The sequence below is a fragment of the Cotesia glomerata genome, linkage group LG1 (assembly GCF_020080835.1).
Source record: "Cotesia glomerata isolate CgM1 linkage group LG1, MPM_Cglom_v2.3, whole genome shotgun sequence".
NCBI lineage: Eukaryota > Metazoa > Arthropoda > Insecta > Hymenoptera > Braconidae > Cotesia > Cotesia glomerata.
Window position 1 is genome coordinate 22,649,551 of NC_058158.1, and position 19,101 is coordinate 22,668,651.

Below are 19,101 nucleotides of genomic sequence, written 5' to 3' on the forward strand. Positions count from 1 at the left end.
CCTCCAGCACGGTCGATGTCGTCGCGAAGTCTCCCTTGTATGAGCTTCTCGAGCAGTTTTCCAGCAATGTCTAGCATACAGAGTGGTCTAAACGACGAAGGTGTTATGGGGGTTCCCTTACCTTTGTCTAAGAGAACCAATCTCTGCCGTTTCCAGACCGCGGAAAAGGTGCCAGTTGCCAAGCATGCGTTGTAGGTGTTCAGGAGTAAGTCTGGGTATTCCAGGGCTATAATCTTGATCACCGATGCCGGGATGCCATCAGGTCCAGGTGCCTTTCCTGTTTTGAGTGACTTGGCCGCGTCTTGTAGTTCCTTAGTTGTGAAGGGCGTTACTTCGTTGTTTTTAGTGTAGTGTTTCTTCCCCCGCGGCGGGTGTTTGGGGAAAAGCTCAGCTACGATGCTATCCATTAAGGCTGGAGACTTCGGCGCCTCTGGTGAAGCCTTTCCAAGTCGTTTGGCGACAATTTGGTAGGCTTTACCCCAGATGTCATTGTCGAGATCGTTGCAGATCTCTTTTCACAACTTTGCTTTACTTGCTTTGATGGCTCGATTTAGCATCTTTTTGGCCTGCTTGTACTCTTTTGAATACAAGTCCTGGCTTGGGGAGCGTTTGGCGGCTCTCGTTGCGCGGCGACGTAGTTGATGGCACATTTTGCGAAGTTCCGCTATGTCTGTTGACCACCAGTACGCCGGCCTGCGAAAACTCCGGTTTTTCAACCGCGGCATAGAGGCGTCACATGCGGCGGAAATCTCCTTCATCGTATTTAGTACTGTCCTTTCTGTCTCGCTGCAAGTATCCGGAGTCGGGTTGTTCTGAAGGGTAGACCAGCTCCGTGCAAGTGAAGCTCGCAGTGCCTCTGGATCAAGCTTCCTGACATTCCACTTTCACTTAGAAAAGTCGTGTCGTGGTACCGGAGCAGATGCCAATCCAACGTTAAATGTCACGAACTGGTGATCACTGCCACTGTATTTTTCGGATACTGTCCAGTTTTCAATCATGTTGGCAATTTTTGGAGTCGCCAACGAAATGTCGAGGATGGACTCTTGGTACCCCGGTCTTCTGAAAGTCGTGGTGCTCCCAGTATTTAGCACTATGAGGTCGAGTCTAGCCACGACGTCAGCGACCTCGTTGCCTCTGGTGTCAGAGAAATCAGCGCCCTATTCAGCCGATTTAGCATTGAAGTCACCAGCTACGATAACTTCGCCGTCGAACTTGGTGATCACATCCTCTATATTTGCCAGTTTCTGTCGGAACACACTAATCCCTTCGTTAGGTGAGAGATAGACGCTCATGAAGTAGGTTATGGGGGTTTGAATCCAGACAAAACCTGCTCTACTTCCGCTGTTGATGGTGGTAACGTTCTTTGTATTTGCAATCCAGATTGCCGCCGTGCCAGTTTTGTCTGCGAACCATGCTCTATCTTGGAGGTTTAGATATTGCTCACAGATGAAGCAAACGTCGATCCTCTCTTCAAAGACTCGTTGGCGAAGTAAATTTTGCGCCAACGCACATCTATTCAGGTTTCCTTGAAGTATGCGTGTCATTTCTGCCCTTTTGTAGCTTCGGCAAGTGCGGTGCGGAATACCTTACAAGCTCCGGAGCCTGGAATATGACATAAGCTATCTGGAGCTTCTTGTTCCTCTGTACAGAGGAAGCACTTTGGCTGTTCAACGCAGTCTGCAGCTTTGTGGTTTCTTCCTCCGCATTTAAAGCAGCACTTTGTCACGGGGCTCCTTCATTATCCGTTGAAGGTCCTCACCCTAGCCGCGGTTAGTTATCGACGGATCACTGGGCGCTGTGGTCTAGGATGCTCGCGCAGTAACAATAAAAATTAACATAAGTTCCGGGGCCTAGAAAATAAGCGTTCCGCGGGTGGGGATAATTCCACACCAGGGGCAAGTGAAGTTGGCGCACCGAAAAGCGACATTGTGAAGCCGGAGCCCGAGACACCAGCACGAGATCTTGGAAAACAGGTAATTATTTATTTTCCTCTGAGTTTCTTGTGGAACCTTCAGAGCGATTAATTGAACATTTATAATTGATATTTATTGCTAGGCATTTAGCCAGCCTAAATATCCTCCAATAATTATTCTAACTATCCTGAATTTCCAGATTTAATTCACCGTTGACTAAATCCCGAGCTACGACGCAATTAACCAGATCCGAGATACCTGATAGAGCTGTGTAATTTGGCGGACAAAATTTGCCTAGACCGAAGGCCACAGAAACGACAACGGAAGCCGAATTAAAAGAAAAGAAATCGCCAAAAATTTCTCAGGTACAGAAAATTTAACCTCGGTAAATTATTGCGTCGCTCCCGGAAATTCTAGGCACAGGCCAGGTTCCGTCTTCCAATCACCCTACTTGATTAATTAATTAATTATCCGAATTCAAATAAAATATCTAAATTATAAGTCGAAGTTAAAATTAGTTAAAATGAAATTTAAATAAATAGAAAATTTGACAAGTCGAAAAATTTCAAAATTAAAAATAAAAGAGGTTAAAATTAAAATTAATATTTCTATAAAATTGGTCAAATAAGTTCAAGTTAAAATTTATAAAATCAGAAAGTTCAATATCGACAAATTTGAGTTAAATTGCGTCATTCATCTGAGCGAAATTCTGTCGATTAAATTTATTATAAATCATAAATTAAAATAAAACTAAAGGGAATTAAAATTAGAGATTTATCCGAGTTAGATTAAAATTGATTAATAAAATCAACAATTAAAAATAAATTAAAATTTAAAATGAAAATTATTCATTAAAATTAACTTTGGGAAAATATCAAAAATTTTTAAATAAAATAAAATTCTTTAAAAAATTACAATTGTCAAGCAGTAAATTAATTTATAAAAAATTACAAGCGTAAAATTGTCAATAGATCAAAATTGTTCAAAAACTTCGATAAATAAAATTGTCAAATTCCAGTGTGATAAGTTTCAAAAATAATGAACATAAAAATTTAGCCTTGGAAAAATTTAGCCAAATTGACGACTAAGTCTCAAATTCTTACTGGAATTCAAAATAGACATAAGCCGATTATTCAGGCAGTTTGAATTCGAGTAAATTTTAATTAATCTAAAATTTTGGTTGAATAAAACGCTACTGTGATATTAATAACTAAGCGACCAAAATTAAATAAAATTATTTATCGAAGTCAAGTTAGGGACCGGGAAAATTGATTCCCAGGAAGTCATGTTAAAAAAAAAAGTATTTAAGAATTTTAAAAATGATTGTTAATTAGAGTCAAGATCGTGTTTGGATGAAATTATTATATTGTGTGTGTGTGTGTGTGTGTGAAAAATTAAATTTACATTATATACTCCTCGTTCACGGGCTGTCGAGGAGGTTAGTATTAGCAGGTTGTCGACTAGTGTCATGGTATCCTCCTCTGTCCTAGTCGACTTCAGGTTCCTTAGTCCCGTAGTGAGGGTCCGGGCGACAGCGAAAGGGCTAAGGACGGTTTGAACCTTGGGCAGGGGTCCGGGCGACCACCCAAGGTCAAATCTAGAGTCTTAGAGCGTGAGGGTCCTGTGGACAGCGCGATTTAGGTAGAAACTGCGGTATAGACGCTCCATATGAGGGTACCGTCAGGAATAAGCAACTATGATAGAAACTATGATATAGACGCTCCTTATGAGGGTATCGTAGGAATAAGAAACTATGATAGAAACTACAGTATAGACGCTCCTTCAGAGGGTACTGTTAGGATTAAGAAAATTTTTCGGGTATGTGAGTGCGTGTGAGAATTAAAATAGAATTTAATTATGTAAAATTAAGAAAATAAATTCATGATCAATGTCAAATCTACTTGTTATTATTTATGTCAAATTTTTATGATTTCTCTCGACCCTGTGATATCTCTCTTGCTTGGACCGGTTCTGGAAACCGTGATAAAAATTCCAGTGGCGCCCTTAATTATTAAATTTAAATAAAGGGGTGACCAAGGGACGGTACCAACCCGTTACAACTTGCTTCTGTCCGGCCCCTTGCAGGAGTTCGTCGCGTGCCCGTATCCGAGACATCTGATGCAGCGTGTTACTTTTACAACTGGTCGAATGCGGCAGTTGACCCATCCGATCATTATACGAGCCTTGTCAAGGATTTTGAACGCGCTAGCCTCGTCTATCTCGCAGAAGGCTGCCCGGTTGCCCCGTCGAGTAGGCTTTGTCAAATTTACCCGTTTGATCTCCAGGCTGTCGGTGAAGTCACGTTTGAGTGCTTCGCGGACGTCGTTCTCAGTAGTGATAGCATCCAAGTCCAGGATCTCGATCGTTGCTTTTGGTGTAAGCGTTCTGACTGTACCGATGTTAGCAATTGCTGTTTTTATCGCAGCCGTGAAAGCGGTAGTGTCTTCAGTCTTGCGACCTATTTCTAGAAGAACGCCCCCTCGCTTCGTTTGTTTGATAGACTTTATGTCTACTCCAGTCTCTGTCGGATTAACCTTGGCGTGTGTGTGTGTGTGTGTGTGTGTGTGTGTGTGTGTGTGTGTGTGTGTGTGTGTGTGTGTGTGTGTGTGGATGTGAATGGGGATGTATGTAAACCTCTCATAACTTTTGAACGGCTTGACCTATTTCATCGCAATTGATGCCATTTGAAAGGGCTTGACTGGACTTAGATTTAGAATACAATTTGGACCGATTCGGACCGGTAGATTTTGAGAAATATCAAAAAAACTATGAAAAAAAAAGAGCGTGTGTACAGAGTACACATGTTAGAAGTGAAACTTCTTTGGCAAACTCAATTTAAAATTTATTAATTAATAGTTAATAGATTTCAAAGACAGGAACATAAAGGATTTATGCATTTATAGTATTGAAAGGATTAAATGAGAAAAATTTACACTAGTTATATCACATATTCTTTCAATTTATTTCTTCAATACATACAACATTATCTGATGGTATTTGTAATGGTATGGTTGTCACTAAAGCCTTATGGTAACTAAAATATGAAACATAAGTTCTTGTTTCAATATTTTCTAAATAACGTGTAAAAATGGCATCTATTGTGCTTCCGTATTTAGTTGTCGACATGTTAGGATTATTATTTAATTGCAGACTAAATTTTTCATATAAAAAGTTAATTAATGGTGTCGAATCGTCAGATGCAAAGTTTACGTTAAAATCACCACCTAAAAGAAGAGGTATTTTATCATAATTTGTATTAGTAAGAGCAGCACCTCCATGGCTATATGCAAGTAATTGTTGATGAAGAAAAGAAATAATATTGTTAAGCTTTTGATTGACAGATATATACACTGCAGCGAAGATAATTTTTTTTCCATCAAGAGATTGACATTCAGCAATATAAATATCACCAGTTACTGTTGCTCCCAATTTCTGTGATGATGATTGCATTGCTGTCATATGAATATTTGGCGTGACAATATTACACGTATTATTATTTTCGTTAGAGTAAATTCCTACTCCTCCTGCTCGAACATTTGGTCGTTTAAATTTTACTATACAGTTGAAATTAGGTATACTTATATCTTCAGAGTCATTTAACCAAGTTTCAGATAGAAGTACGATGTTTGAAGCCTGTATAACAGAATTTGTTAGATCCTGAGAATGACTTCGAAGACTTTGACAGTTAAGAGTGTGTACAGTTAATCCATTATTTTGGCGTATGAAATTGAGAATTTGCTTATCTATTGTTTCCAAACAGTTCATTGAAAGTCTTCAGAATTCATCTTGTAAATGAATCATTGTCGTTGATGGTCTTCTTCCATGATAAAAAGTCAAATCATTACTACTTGTAGTAATGAATAATCCTTCGATATTAGTAACTCGTGATAAAGCAACGTATACTAATGATTGAGAATGTTTCTTATCGTATTCGTAGACAATTTCAGAGTATGTGCTTCATTGAGACTTGTGTATTGTCGTCGCACAAGCACAAACTAACGGCAGATGTAACCTTTTAACATTAATCGTTTTGTTATTATTTAGTGGTATTGTCGACGATCTTCTTCCGATTGGTACAGCTGTTTTACTAATATTATTAGCCGCAACATGACCAGCAACTTTTTTTCTAATTTTTTCACCAGTTTTCGGCGAATCGGGAAACTCAAGCTATGCAAAAGTTATCTCTCCTGAATCATCTCGTTCAATGCATGCTAATTTTCCGACAGCGCCATTAGCTAAACCATCTGAGACATCAATATTTGTTGTTATCATATAAAAAATACCTTGTACAAATACTGTTTCATATGGTAAACCTCCAGTGTCAATAATTGACATTTTGTACAATTTCTGTCGTACAAAAGCTTGTTGTTCTGTTGATGTGCATCCAGTATAAATGTCTTGAGCTATAGAAATATGTTTTTCTGAAGATTCATCTAAAATTTTTTTATTGTAAGTTTCGACAGCGTGGTTTGTGTTGTATAAACGTATTCCACGGGGACATTGTGTGTTGGCTTCGTCGACAGTAAAGAATCGCGATTGTATTAGTTCCAATTCATGACTTTCTAGTTGTTCACCGTTACCAATTTTGGTTAAAATTGATGAAAATAGTTGATTATATTTCATCAATAATTATAACTTTTACAAATTTAAAGAGTGCTTGATACTGATGAGCTACTTCAATGCTTAAGGGAAGTAACTTTGAAAGAGTAATCTTGAATGCTGTATGCACCGTGGTACCATCAATTGCTACAGCGGCTTTACCAGTCGAAGCACATGCAATGTATGCATTGCATAAACCATCAGTATTTGTAAAACGATTATAAATATCCATGATAAGCCGGATAACAAATGTTTTGCCACAACCAGCTGGGCCAGTCAAGAAAATTTGAAGAGGACTTTTATTTGGAGATAATAGATGTGATATTACATGTTGTAACAGTTCAATTTGTTTGCTGTTTGACATTCTCATCAATTTACAAAAGTCTGCATTTGACATCAAATTTTCTTTTTTCTTGGCAATGGGTCCAAGTTTGTTCAGTACAGCCAAACGAATGTCAGCATTGATATCTGAATTCGCATTTTGAAACAAATGTTGATATGGATCAGGTTCAGCGCATCTGGTCGCTGCATCTTCAACATCATCATTTGCAAGATTAACATCATTACGACACAAATTGCGACAAATTTGAATCGTCTTTTGAATGTCAAGATTTGATTCAAATTCTCGTCGACGATTTAAAATCAAATCCTCGTTTTCATCATATATTTGGATGAATTTCAATTCCGACAGAATTTCTGCATCTTCGTTGCGGAAAGGAAAGTGTAAGGACACCATTTCTCTTTTATATTCGTTTAAATCTTGTGCCATATCAAAGTTACGATAGCGAATAATACGTTGTTTATTTCTCTTTAAATAAGTTCCGTTGCTCTGAACAGTATATTTTGCAACAAACTGAGCGAGTGTGACATTTTCCAAGTCTTGATGTCGCTTTTCATATTTGTCGAACCAATCATCACGCCAAATATCAATTGAATCATCTCCAACACCCATTGCGTCTAATTCTTTTTGAGTTTTTCGGATTCTCTGCCGATCAGTAGGCCACATTGTGGGAATAGTGGTTACAACAGTGGAACATTTGGACATTGGCTCTCGTAAAAGATACCAAGCAGCTTCTTGACTTGTCATCTCTACACTATTTAACATATTGACTCCGATTTTTCGAGTAACTTCAACAATATCAAACTCTGGATGTTCATTCATAATTTCGATAATGAGACGTTGAAGATGGGTCACTCTTCTCTTACTCGGCGACGTAAGCGGCACAAGAATACTCTTCCGTAATAAATTGAATATCCATGTTAGACTTCACAATATTGAAAAGAAATGGATTAAATGGATTGTGCCATTTCTCATGTGGCTGGCGTTTTAAAAATACTCTGGGTCTATTGATTCCAGCTCGCAATATATTATGATAGTGGTCATCTGAATGTATATCGTTGTCTTCATAAAATGCATCCATATCGAGATAGTCTTTATTTTCAAGATTTAATCTTATACTCTTGTAATGATTAGAATAATGTTGAAAATCCGGTTCTTCTTTCTGCATAGGTGATAATATAATGGTTCTTTGACACGGCATAAAAGGAGCCTCGAACCTGCACTTCTGTGGTCTATTGGCAACAATTTTTTTAAAACACGTAAATGTGTGCTTGTGGATCTGAAGTTTCATGTTACCTGATGCTTCTTCAGATGAGACTGAAATTAAGTAATCAATTAATGCTATAGCATCAATTTTGTTATTATTTAGAGCATCCACCGGAGCGTTATTCAACCATAGTAACATGTGAGCGTGTGGACTTCCGCGATGTTGGAATTCAATCCTCTTGAAGTAATCTACAACGTAATATTTCCCAAAAGGACTAAATTTTTTTGATTGCAAAATAGCAACCAAAACATTCACTAACTTGTTAAAGTGAATCGCGCGTTACAGCATCCCCATTAATTAAAGTCGTTTTCTCCAGATAATGTAAGTTTTCGGCAGCTTCTAGCGTAATGTCGACTCCACAATGTTTTAATTTGTACAATTTTTGAATTAAGTCCGTCCAGCCGATTTCATTAGCACTAATTGTCAAAAAAATTGTTGGTTTACCAAGTTGCCTAATCATAGCAAAAAGGTCTTTTTTACGATTAGACCAATACCATGTCGAGTTTGGAATTGATCGTAGAAAAGCAAGGTTGGTTTCGATACAGTTATTAATATATTGTTCGTCCTCAATTTGTTGTCGAGTGACTGCTGTATTTTTACCAACATGTTTAAACGCAATAGTAAGAGAATCACGAACTCTTAATCGCATAATTTTCATTGCAACATATAAAAAATGATACGGTGTTACAGCTCGACGATCAGATCTTCGTAATTCACTTGAAGCTATTGTGAATGGTGTTGTCTTAACTCCTTCTCTGAAGCTCCGAAATTGACCCAAGTAAATGGATGGGAATGAAAACTCTTCCGCATGTTCATCGAATAACAAACTCCGTGGAGTATTTTGTTCTCCTGGTGCAATACGTAAGTATTGATCCTCATTCCATAACAGTGTATGTTGTTGAGCAGTTAAACTCTCTTCAATGGGTATGTGTTCACTTATATCTTCTAGAGGAACGTTAGTTGGGATTGAGTCGTTTTCGAAAAATGATTGATCCAATGTTATTTCATACATTGTATAAAGTGGAAATTTTAACAAAAATTGTAACCAAGCTTTTATAGTACGCTTGTTAATCATACCGTGTCAATAACTGGATCTATGAATTTTTTTTCGTTTAATATGAACATTAATACAGTAATCGTCATCAACGTTTCTTGATAGACTTTTCATCATTGTATCAACGCATACTGAAACATTAATAACTTGTCCTAAAATTCCGTACTGACCATTCACATGCCTTAAACGTCGAATCTGCATAAAAGGAAGACGAGGTGAAATGAGTCTTTCAGATAAAATATCCAGTGGTGGTAAATGATCGGGGATTTGTGGATATTTAAACCCGTTATACACTGACATCATTGGAATTTTATCTTTATTCAATGATGTAAAGCACGTAGTGCATAAAGCAATCTTCTCTATAGATGTAAGAGGAAGAATTGTATTTAAAATCTGTTGATGTTGATTAGATGCAGATTTGAGATTTCTTTTAAACCACAACCTATCACAGACTGAGCAAATATGTCCGAAGCCTCTCGTAACGTTGTTGATACTTGGCGTCGTTGTAGTATTTGGAATGTCTCTAATAATAAAATCTGCTTCAGATAAAATTGCACCCTCTTGATCCCTAGTACACGGATTATCTGTTGAAAAGGTTTCAGTAAATGGAGCATTTAGTACTGAGTTTTTAAGGACCATCGTAGATTTTTTCCGAGCTCTATACTGACGACTACGGTCGGCTGGTGTTCTTGACGTTTTTGGTAAATCCGAAAGAGAATTTTCTTGATGTATTTCAGCTTGAACATCAATCGACGTAGAGCAGGTTGGCTCTGAAATTGCAGAATTTTTTAGGGCCTTCTTCCGGGCTCTATACTCACGACTACGTTCTGCTGGTGTTTTTGACTTTCTTGGTGGATCCGAAACAGAATGTTCTTGATGTACTTCAACTTGAACATCAATCGACGTAGAGCAGGTTGGCTCTGAAATTGCAGAATTTTCTAGGGCCTTCTTCCGGGCTCTATACTCACGACTACGTTCTGCTGGTGTTTTTGACTTTCTTGGTGGATCCGAAACAGAATTTTCCTGATGTACTTCAACTTGAACATCAATCGACGTAGGGCAAGATGGCTCTGGATTTGCAGGATTTTCTCGGGCCTTCTTCCGAGCTCTATACTCACGATTACGTTCTGCTGGTGTTTTACGTTTTTTTCTAGGTGACATCGGAGTGCAGCTAATAGATTGTTGATCAATGTATGTAGTTAAATTTTCTGAAAATAAAATAAAATTAGAAATTTTCGAATTTACTACATATGCGTTATGTTATATAGTAATTTTATTTAAACACTAAACTAAAATAAAAAGAATTTATAATTTTATTTTTTGAAATTTTTAATTACTAAAAAAAAATTTAATAACAATAAAAATAGATAATGAACTTAATTAATGACAAGCAACAGTGATAGTATAAATATTTTATAGAATGCAATATGGAGAATGTAGGTTATACATGGTACTTTGCGCATATTCATGTGATCAAAATAAAAAGAAAAATGTAATTATTAAAATAATTAATTATTCAATTAAATATAAAAAAATAAATATATTATTAACATTACATGAGTTAAATAATGTATACCTTACTTGATATACATTTATTTCAAATCTAATAATAAGTATTAATGAAAAAAGAAATAAATAAAGTATTACTTACTACGAACAACTGCTTGATCAACAAGGATTTCTTATTAACTGTCAACGAACAATAAATATTTACCACTAGTTACTATAAAAATATCTGAATGAATAAAACAGTATAAACAAACACGAGGTTATAAAATACATAATAATAATAATATTTAAGAGCAGTGTACCTACAGTCTAAAATACAACGCATGCGCACATTAAAATAACATTTCTATAGTGTAAAAGTATAGTTTTCCTTTATATCTTTATCTTTTTCTCTCCGACTACGTACATATATGCGTCCTTTAATGTGACGCTCATATTATGATTATTGTGACTCTCATATTATTATTATTGTGACGCGACCTTGAAATTTTACCCTAAACGCGCGCAAAGAAATTTCACTTCAAAAAAAATTTTTTTAATGTGGTTTTTTTGGAATAACTTGTAAACGGCTCTACCGATTAATTCCAAAAACTAATCAGCTCTTAACATCAAAAAACCATGTCGATCGCTGCCAGTCCGGTCAAAATCGGTTGATTCGTTCGTGAATTATCGTTGACGAAAGAAAACCGAAATAAGTGTTTTTTTGGAATTACTCCGAAATTCGTAGTTCGATCAAATTAAACTTAAAGATTCTTTATGAGGCTTAGAAAATTACGTTGAATGCTGCCAACCGCGTAAAAATCGGTCCATTTATTCAAAAGTTATTGCGGTTTGAAAATTTTAAAAATAGTGTTGTGTCAAACTTCTATCAGACTTTTAAGCTCGAAGAGCTAAATAATATTTGTATGTATTCATATGGATAAAAAATAAATGTCAATCAACAAAATGCAGTCAACTTAAGTGTGAACATGTTTACAAACGTTCAATAATAAGACAACAACGCCATCTTAACGTTTTCGACGATACTTGCGGTAGATACGAGGTTTTTGAATTCGAACATGTAGATACGAGAAAAATCAAAAGCCTCTAAAATAGTTATTTATGTACCTTGGGCGAACCACGCGCCAATACGGTCGAGGTGATAAATATTTTCAGTAGGGATAGTATAAGGCTGAGGCCCGATAGGGCTGAGGCTTTATATCCCTGCTGCAAATAATTATCATCGAGACCGTATTTGTGCGTGGCTTGTCCATGGTGCTTAAAAAATTTTTCGTTCTATGGTGGACGTATGCGGGTTTTTACGTGCAGGGGATACTCAATTTATAAATAAATAGCGTACGACGCCATAACCCAATAATCCTCTAAATAAAAACACATGAAAGTCTTGAAGTTAGTCAAAGGTGCGTTTTTTAATTTAAAATGACAGTTGAAACGTAAGCTACTCGGCTGTATAGAGATTGGTGACGCTTGCGTGACATTGTCCTCGACTGTATAGAGTTCTATACAGCCCAGTAGATACTGACGCGTACGCGTATTATTTACAAATTGAGTGGCGTCTGCGCGTAAAAACCCCCATACGTCCGCCTAGGACGAAAAAAATTATATCATCATTATGAACATTGTATGTTTAGTTTTACGTTACAAGAATGCTAAGGAGTGATTTTCGCTAAAAATCTCAATTTCGAAAAAAATGGAGTTACGAGGTTAACACAGAAAGGGGACAATATACCATGTATAGATCACTTTTTGATATAATCAGTTGAAAATTTTATAGAAGTAATATTATAATTCTAATTAATGGAAAAAAAATTTTCGCTTTTTTTCCAGAATATTTATAGAAAAAAAAATTCTACGGAATATTATTAATACTAGCAAACAGATCAACGAAAACGTTAATACAATGGGAGCTTTAAAGTGTCTAACTATTAACTTGCTATGGATTTGTATAATTCTTATAGCAATAACATTTTTGCCTGGACTGCCGCCAAACATCGAGTTTACATCATATGCGTAAAATAATAATAATAATAATAAAAGAGATTATTAATCTCTTTGATTTAATAGTCAGAAAATTAATGTTGATTTTTATATTATAGTTTTAAATTACCAAATTATCCGCACTCATCTTCAATTAGAAATTTAAGTAAAGCTGAAAAAGTCTTTAAAGGAAAAATTGTAGGACCTGAAAGTTTTGATGCTTATGATGGAATATTGTATATCTCAATGTACGGAGGGACAGTTTCTAGACTCGTCGACAATAATCTTGAGCAGCTAGTGAAATTTGGAAAAGGTTGCGGTAAGTGTATCCGCTGGTTTTGTATTGATCACATTAAGTAATATTAATCTCTATACAAGTAATGAAATTATAATAATATCAAAGTTAGCCGACATTGTTAATTTTTTTAATTCTTTTTTAATTACTTAACTAGAACTAAATAATATTCTTAAAAAATTGCACTTATAATTTTTCAAGGTTTTTTACAAATGATATTTTTAAAAAATTTTTTTGTAATAATTTTTTTAATAAAAAAAATTCTAAAAATTTTTAGAAGTCGGCTAACTTAATTTTCATAAAATTATAAGGTACCCAGTAGTAAAACAGGTTTTAAATTGAATAGTATATTACACCCCTTGGGAAGGAAAATAAGAAAAGCCTTAGATTACATGTAATTGTTGGCCGAGGCGAAGCCGAGGTCAACAAACATGTGATCTGATGTTTTCTTTTTTACTTCCCAAGGGCTGTATAATATTTTTTTGTCCGAAAAAGGCGGAAAGCGGTAACTTTGTTTAGCGCAGTGGGACCAAAGTTGCCACTTTCCGCCCAGATGGCAAAAAACGTATTAAGGTAGTATGGTTATGAAAACAATATTTTAAGAAATCCTCGAAACTTTGAATGTAAGTCATTAAACGCATAATACATATATTGTTAAAATTTGAAGACGATTTACCTCATCTAACTTGAGATAATTACAATTGAAAATTACATTTTTTGTACATGTAACATAGAAGAAGCGTGGGAAAATGACAATTTTATTTATTTTTTTCATCGAAGGAATTTCACCATTCTATTGAAAAACTAGTAGATTGAAGAATAAGATATTTCGAACAATTAAAAAAAAAAAAAAAGAAAATTATTTACCTCGTAACTTTCGTGTTTAATTAAAATAAATTTCACTGTTAGAGGATTACTTTTAGGAGAAGGGGGACGAAAAACAGCCACTAGTCACTGAAACCGTAGTTGTGTGTATATGTATAGAAAATATAGTAGTTGAAGAGTACAGTAACTTAAAAAAACTTAATCTACACCCTGAGCTTCGTTGATACGTATAACATAGATAGGAAGCCAAATTTTTTTTGTTTGGACTGTCGCGGAGCAACTACTATAAAGCCTATTTTTTAGTAAATAAAAATCAATTTATTCGATAAAATGAGTGTTATTCATGGAAATATGGACAATTTTAAATCTAGTAGTGAAAAAAAAAATTCAAATAATTTAATTTATAAATTTTTTTGTAAGGTTTTTAACATATGTTAATATATAACATTAAATTTTTATAAAAAAGAATATACAAGGCCCATACGTTTATATAATATCACGGGAGCAATATTTTAACAAGCATAAGATACAGTTAAAAAAAATTAGGAAAACGGTTGACCCTAAAGGCCATCCCTGCAACTTCCCGCTAATTCGAGCTCAAAAATATAATTAATGCGTTATTTTGAACTCTCCAAGCTCAAAGAGTTGGCTGTTCTCAGCTTTTAAGCTCTTCGAGCTCAAAAGTCTGATGGACGTTTTATAAATCATTATTATTTAAATTTTCAAACTGCAATTATTTTTGAATGAATAAATCGATTTTCACGCGGTTGGCAGCTTTCGACGCAGTTTATTAAATTCTATGATAAACTTTTAAACACAAATTGATCATACTGGAAAGTCCAGTGTAATTCGAAAAAATCACTTTTTTCGATTTTTTTCGTCAACGATAACTCACGAACGAATCAACGGATTTTGACCGGCTTGGTGGCGATCGATGTGGTTTTTTGATGTTAAAAGCTGATTAGTTTTTGGGATCGATTGGTAAAGCCGATTAAAAGTTATTCTAAAAAAACTACATTTGAAAAATTTTTTTTTCGTAGTTTTTTTTTGAGATTTCTCAAAATCTACTGGTCTGAATCGGTCAATATTGTATTCAAAATCTGAGTTTGGTCAAGCCCTTTTGAATGGTGTCAACCGCGATGAAATCGGTCAAGTCGTTCTAAAGTTATGAGAGGCTTACATCCACACACGCACGTATGCACACACACACACACACACACACACACGCGCGCGCGCGCACATACAGACACCATCGCGGGAATAGTCAGGGAAGCTTCCTAGGACCTCAAAACGGCGAGATCTGATGAAAACTCGATTTTCGAAAAACTAGGTAAAACTAATTTTCAATTTTCTTCGCGGGAAGTTAAAAACGTCTTTTAGTGATATTAAAGATTATTTATAAAGAATTTATAGATAATATTTAAGATAAATTAAAAATACATAATACATTAATTGACAATGTCAATAACGTTTTTGTTTTTATATTCTGATCAAAATTAGAATTATTATGTCTTCAACTAAGATAAAAATTCAAACAGTTTCTTATATAATTTTAATTTATTTTCCTGATGTTTTGTAACTTTGCCGTTAAATTATACAAAAAAAATTTCCAAGTTCAAAAAATTCAAGAAAAACACGACATCAAAGCTTAGATAATTTTCAATTTAACAAAAATGATTTTATTTATTTACTTAGCAATAATAAATGAGTCTGAAGTGAGCAGAAAATCAAAAATGTAAATTTTCAAATTTTCACATAAATTATAAAGTAGAGCGATTTAAAAAAAAATAATTTTTACCATGGGATCCCTACAGTTTGAAATAAACAAAAGATACTTTGAGAAGATTGAAAACAGGGTTGCAGCTTCATTCAGCGGGCAGAAAACCATCGATTTCTGTCCACAGGAAAAAACAGTCGCATTCGTCTGAAATTGACTAGTACTTCTGCGGTTGTAAAATAATAAGAACAATGCTCGAACAAGTGACATCAGCTTGTTCAAATTCTGGGTGAAACTTTGACAATTGGGAGGTATAGTTAGACGGTAAAATTGAATATAAAAATATATACCTTTTCACCTTGAAAAAAAAAAAAAATATATTATGTCTGTATAAGAAAGACAATTTCATCTATGGGTATTATTTGTTCATATCAAAATGATCATATTTATGGACTCTAAGATTGAGTATTATTTTTAATTAAGATAGAAATAACATTTATAAGTCACTTCCAACAATATACTTTTGTTATCAGGGAATGGAAAAAGAAATCTTTCTCCCTGATAACCAGCGCTTTCTCAGTAAGTGTTGACTTCCAGCAGTTACGGTTAATTTATACATCAAGTTGGCGGTAATTCTTCACTCAACAACAGTTGTAAGAAAATTGACAGAAATCTACGGCCGCAACTTGAATACAAGTTAACAATCAAACTTGTAGTTAAATTTCCTTTCAACTTTACTACAATTTGACGAAAATACTTGTACAGCAAGTTTTGGCGTCTATTTTCAGAGTAAGTTATAGGTAACTAATAGGTAATCGCTCGCTTTGCCAACTCTTTCCGTCAAGTTCACTTCAAATTACATACGTAGATTGACAGTAAGTTATAGGTAAGGTGGCTATCAGGGCTGAGGATTAGCTCTTTAGATTAAGACTAGCTAGACTAGCGGACCTGACAGACGTTGTCCTGTACAACGCACGTCTTAAATTCAAAAATTTTAAACTTATTTGAATGATCTGTTACAGGTTGTAATAAATTCGATCAAAATTATTATTAAAATGTTATTACAACATAATATTTCAATTAGCATGTAATTGATTTTAACACAATAACTCAAAGTTTTCTTGAATCTGATCTCTGCGCCCACTATTGGGTCGAACTGAAATTAAAATAAAATATATTTTGGAATATTCAATACTGCGATCGTAGCGCCGTCTGCTGGATTCAATGTAGACATTCCAAGATCAAAAACAATTTATAAATAAAAAATTAGGAAAACGGTTGACCCTGAAGACCATCCCTGCAACTTCCCGCCAACTCTATACCTAAACGCTTGAAATTGCACTTATGACGTTTTTGAGCTCTTCGAGCTCATAAATACTGTGTGTGTTATTTTGAGCTCTCCGAGCTCAAAAAATAGCTTTTGTATGCTTTTGAGCTCTTCGAGATAAAAAATTTGATAGAAGTTTGATAAAACACTATTTTTTGAATTTTCAAATCGCAATAACTTTTGAATGAATGAACTGATTTTCACGCAGTTGGTGGCATTCGAGGCAGTTTCTTAAGCTTCATGAAGAATCTTCAAGTTTAAATTGATAGAACGAAAAATTTCGGAGTAATTCCGAAAAAACACTTTTTTCGGTTTTCTGTCGTTCACACTATCTCTCGAACGAATCAACCGATTTTGACCGGATTAACGGTGATCGACGTGGTTTTTCAAGCTCAAGGGCGGATTAGTTTTTGGAGTTGATCGATGGAGCCGTTTAAAAGTTATTCCAAAAAAACCACTTTTAAAAAAAAATTTTTTCCGATTTTTTTTTAAATTTCTTAAAATCTATCGGTCCGAATCGATTCAAATCCATAGGAAATCTAAGTTTGAGGGAACTCTTTAGAACGCCGTTTGGTAGATTCCGATCAGTTCAATTGTTCAAAAGTTATAAGCGATTCACATAGTCACACACACACACACACACACACACACACACACACACACACACACACACGGGGCAGAAGAGATACTGCTACCGGGCGCGTCTCCCCGAGCGGATGGGAGAACGCTCGCTGTCCTTGGATGACACTTAATCTCTTAGTTGATGAGGTACAGCGGGTAGGAGCCAAGCAAAATAACCAAACAAAATAAGCTCCCGTGGACAAAACTCCCCTTTAATGGGTTGGTCACACTAACTGACCTAGCAAGACGATTGGTTCCTGCTGTAACTCACTGGGAGTGTCCGGAACCTGTATCGTAGTTTCCGACGATGCAGGCCACGGCTGATGTGAGCTTGCTCTGCCGAGGTGAAAGTTGCAGCAGTGGATCAGGAGCCAGCCACTTCGGGCCTTGATCAGGAAGTACGCAGTGAGTGTTAGAGATCGGAATCTTCACCGCTCCGAGCGAGTCTAGTCCGTCCGTGTATTCCGGGACTGGCTAAGTGTCGGCTAGGCCTCAGGGAACTGGGGTAGGAGTACTATCTCCGAGGGTACACCCGTTCCTAGTTATGGCAACCCGCTCCACTCCGTACGATGCGCTGGTAAATAAAAAAAGTATGAGTACGTTACAGGAAACAAACAAGAGTGGAAACGGGCTACATGCCCAACAAGCAGCGATTGACGCAAGCGCTGAAATGAAGCGCTCGCAAGCGCTCAAACGCCTTGAAAAGCTGATTAGTGAGCTGAATGATTTCGTCCAACCAAAGGTCAACATTCACAAAGAGATAAAATCCAAGATGACCGGTGTAACTAACGCCCTTCAAAGGTTTGAGAAGCTAGACGAGGAGTGGCGCTCATCATTGCAGCGCATATCCCATGCTACACCGGAGAAGGCCTGTCAGGCTGTCGCCGTGACTGACGAAGCAATGGACACCGGAGCTGAAGGTGACGGTGAATCAGTCGCGGAAGACAAAAGTGAAGCCAGCAGCAAGTCAGGTAAGAGAAAAGACCGACCTTCTCCTGACCCAACAATCAATCGAGTCGTGAAGAAAAAGGATATGAAGAAAAGCCCTCCACAAGGAGAGGCAGTGCAGACCAGAGAACAACCGAAGGCGCTTGATTGGAAAAAGTACAGTCTAGGAGCGAAAAGAAGAAAGAAAGGAAGAAAAAGCATCTCCTGAAGCAGTTGTCTGGGAAGTCACCAGCTGAGCCCAAGCGGAAAAACCGCTAAAATTCACCAGAGCGGACGCATTAATAATTCGGCCTGTTGAAAAAGGCGAACTATGCTGAGATACTGCGCCGAATAAAGAAGGAAGTCCCTAATGAGCAAGTCTGCGATACGGTTGATAAGATCCGCAAGACCAGAGACGGAGACATGCTCATCGAGCTCTCTAGAAAGAGCACTGACAAAGGACAAGCTCTGCAAAAGACGATCCAGAGTATCCTGAAAGAGGAGGCCAAAGTCATCAGTAAGGGCCCACAGGAGCAATTAGAAATCCGGGACATCGATGACACAACAACTAAAGATGACATCCGGGCGGCGTTACAGGAAGTAGCTGGAGATAGCTTTGAGATACCGGAAGGAGCTATCAAAATCAGACCAGCCTACAGAGGTACCCAAACTGCGCTAGTAACACTACCAATAACAACAGCGCAGACAGTACTGGGAGAAAGGGGCAAGA

At 36.3% G+C, this 19,101-nt stretch overlaps 2 protein-coding genes across 5 annotated transcripts in view; both read left to right on the forward strand.

The window, feature by feature from the left end:
* LOC123270773 (protein hairless-like) overlaps positions 1 to 19,101 on the forward strand; it is a 61,876-nt gene that overhangs the window by 30,359 nt on the left and 12,416 nt on the right. The window lies entirely within an intron of this gene.
* The window catches only part of LOC123270745 (adipocyte plasma membrane-associated protein-like), a 51,931-nt gene that overhangs the window by 23,195 nt on the left and 9,635 nt on the right, over positions 1 to 19,101 (forward strand). For all 4 annotated transcript variants that reach the window (XM_044736891.1, XM_044736908.1, XM_044736900.1 and 1 more), the window contains 2 exons: positions 12,510 to 12,692; positions 12,779 to 12,978. In XM_044736891.1, coding sequence (XP_044592826.1) covers positions 12,583 to 12,692; positions 12,779 to 12,978 — 310 coding nt within the window. In that variant the 5' untranslated portion in view covers positions 12,510 to 12,582. The remainder of the gene's footprint in view (positions 1 to 12,509; positions 12,693 to 12,778; positions 12,979 to 19,101) is intronic.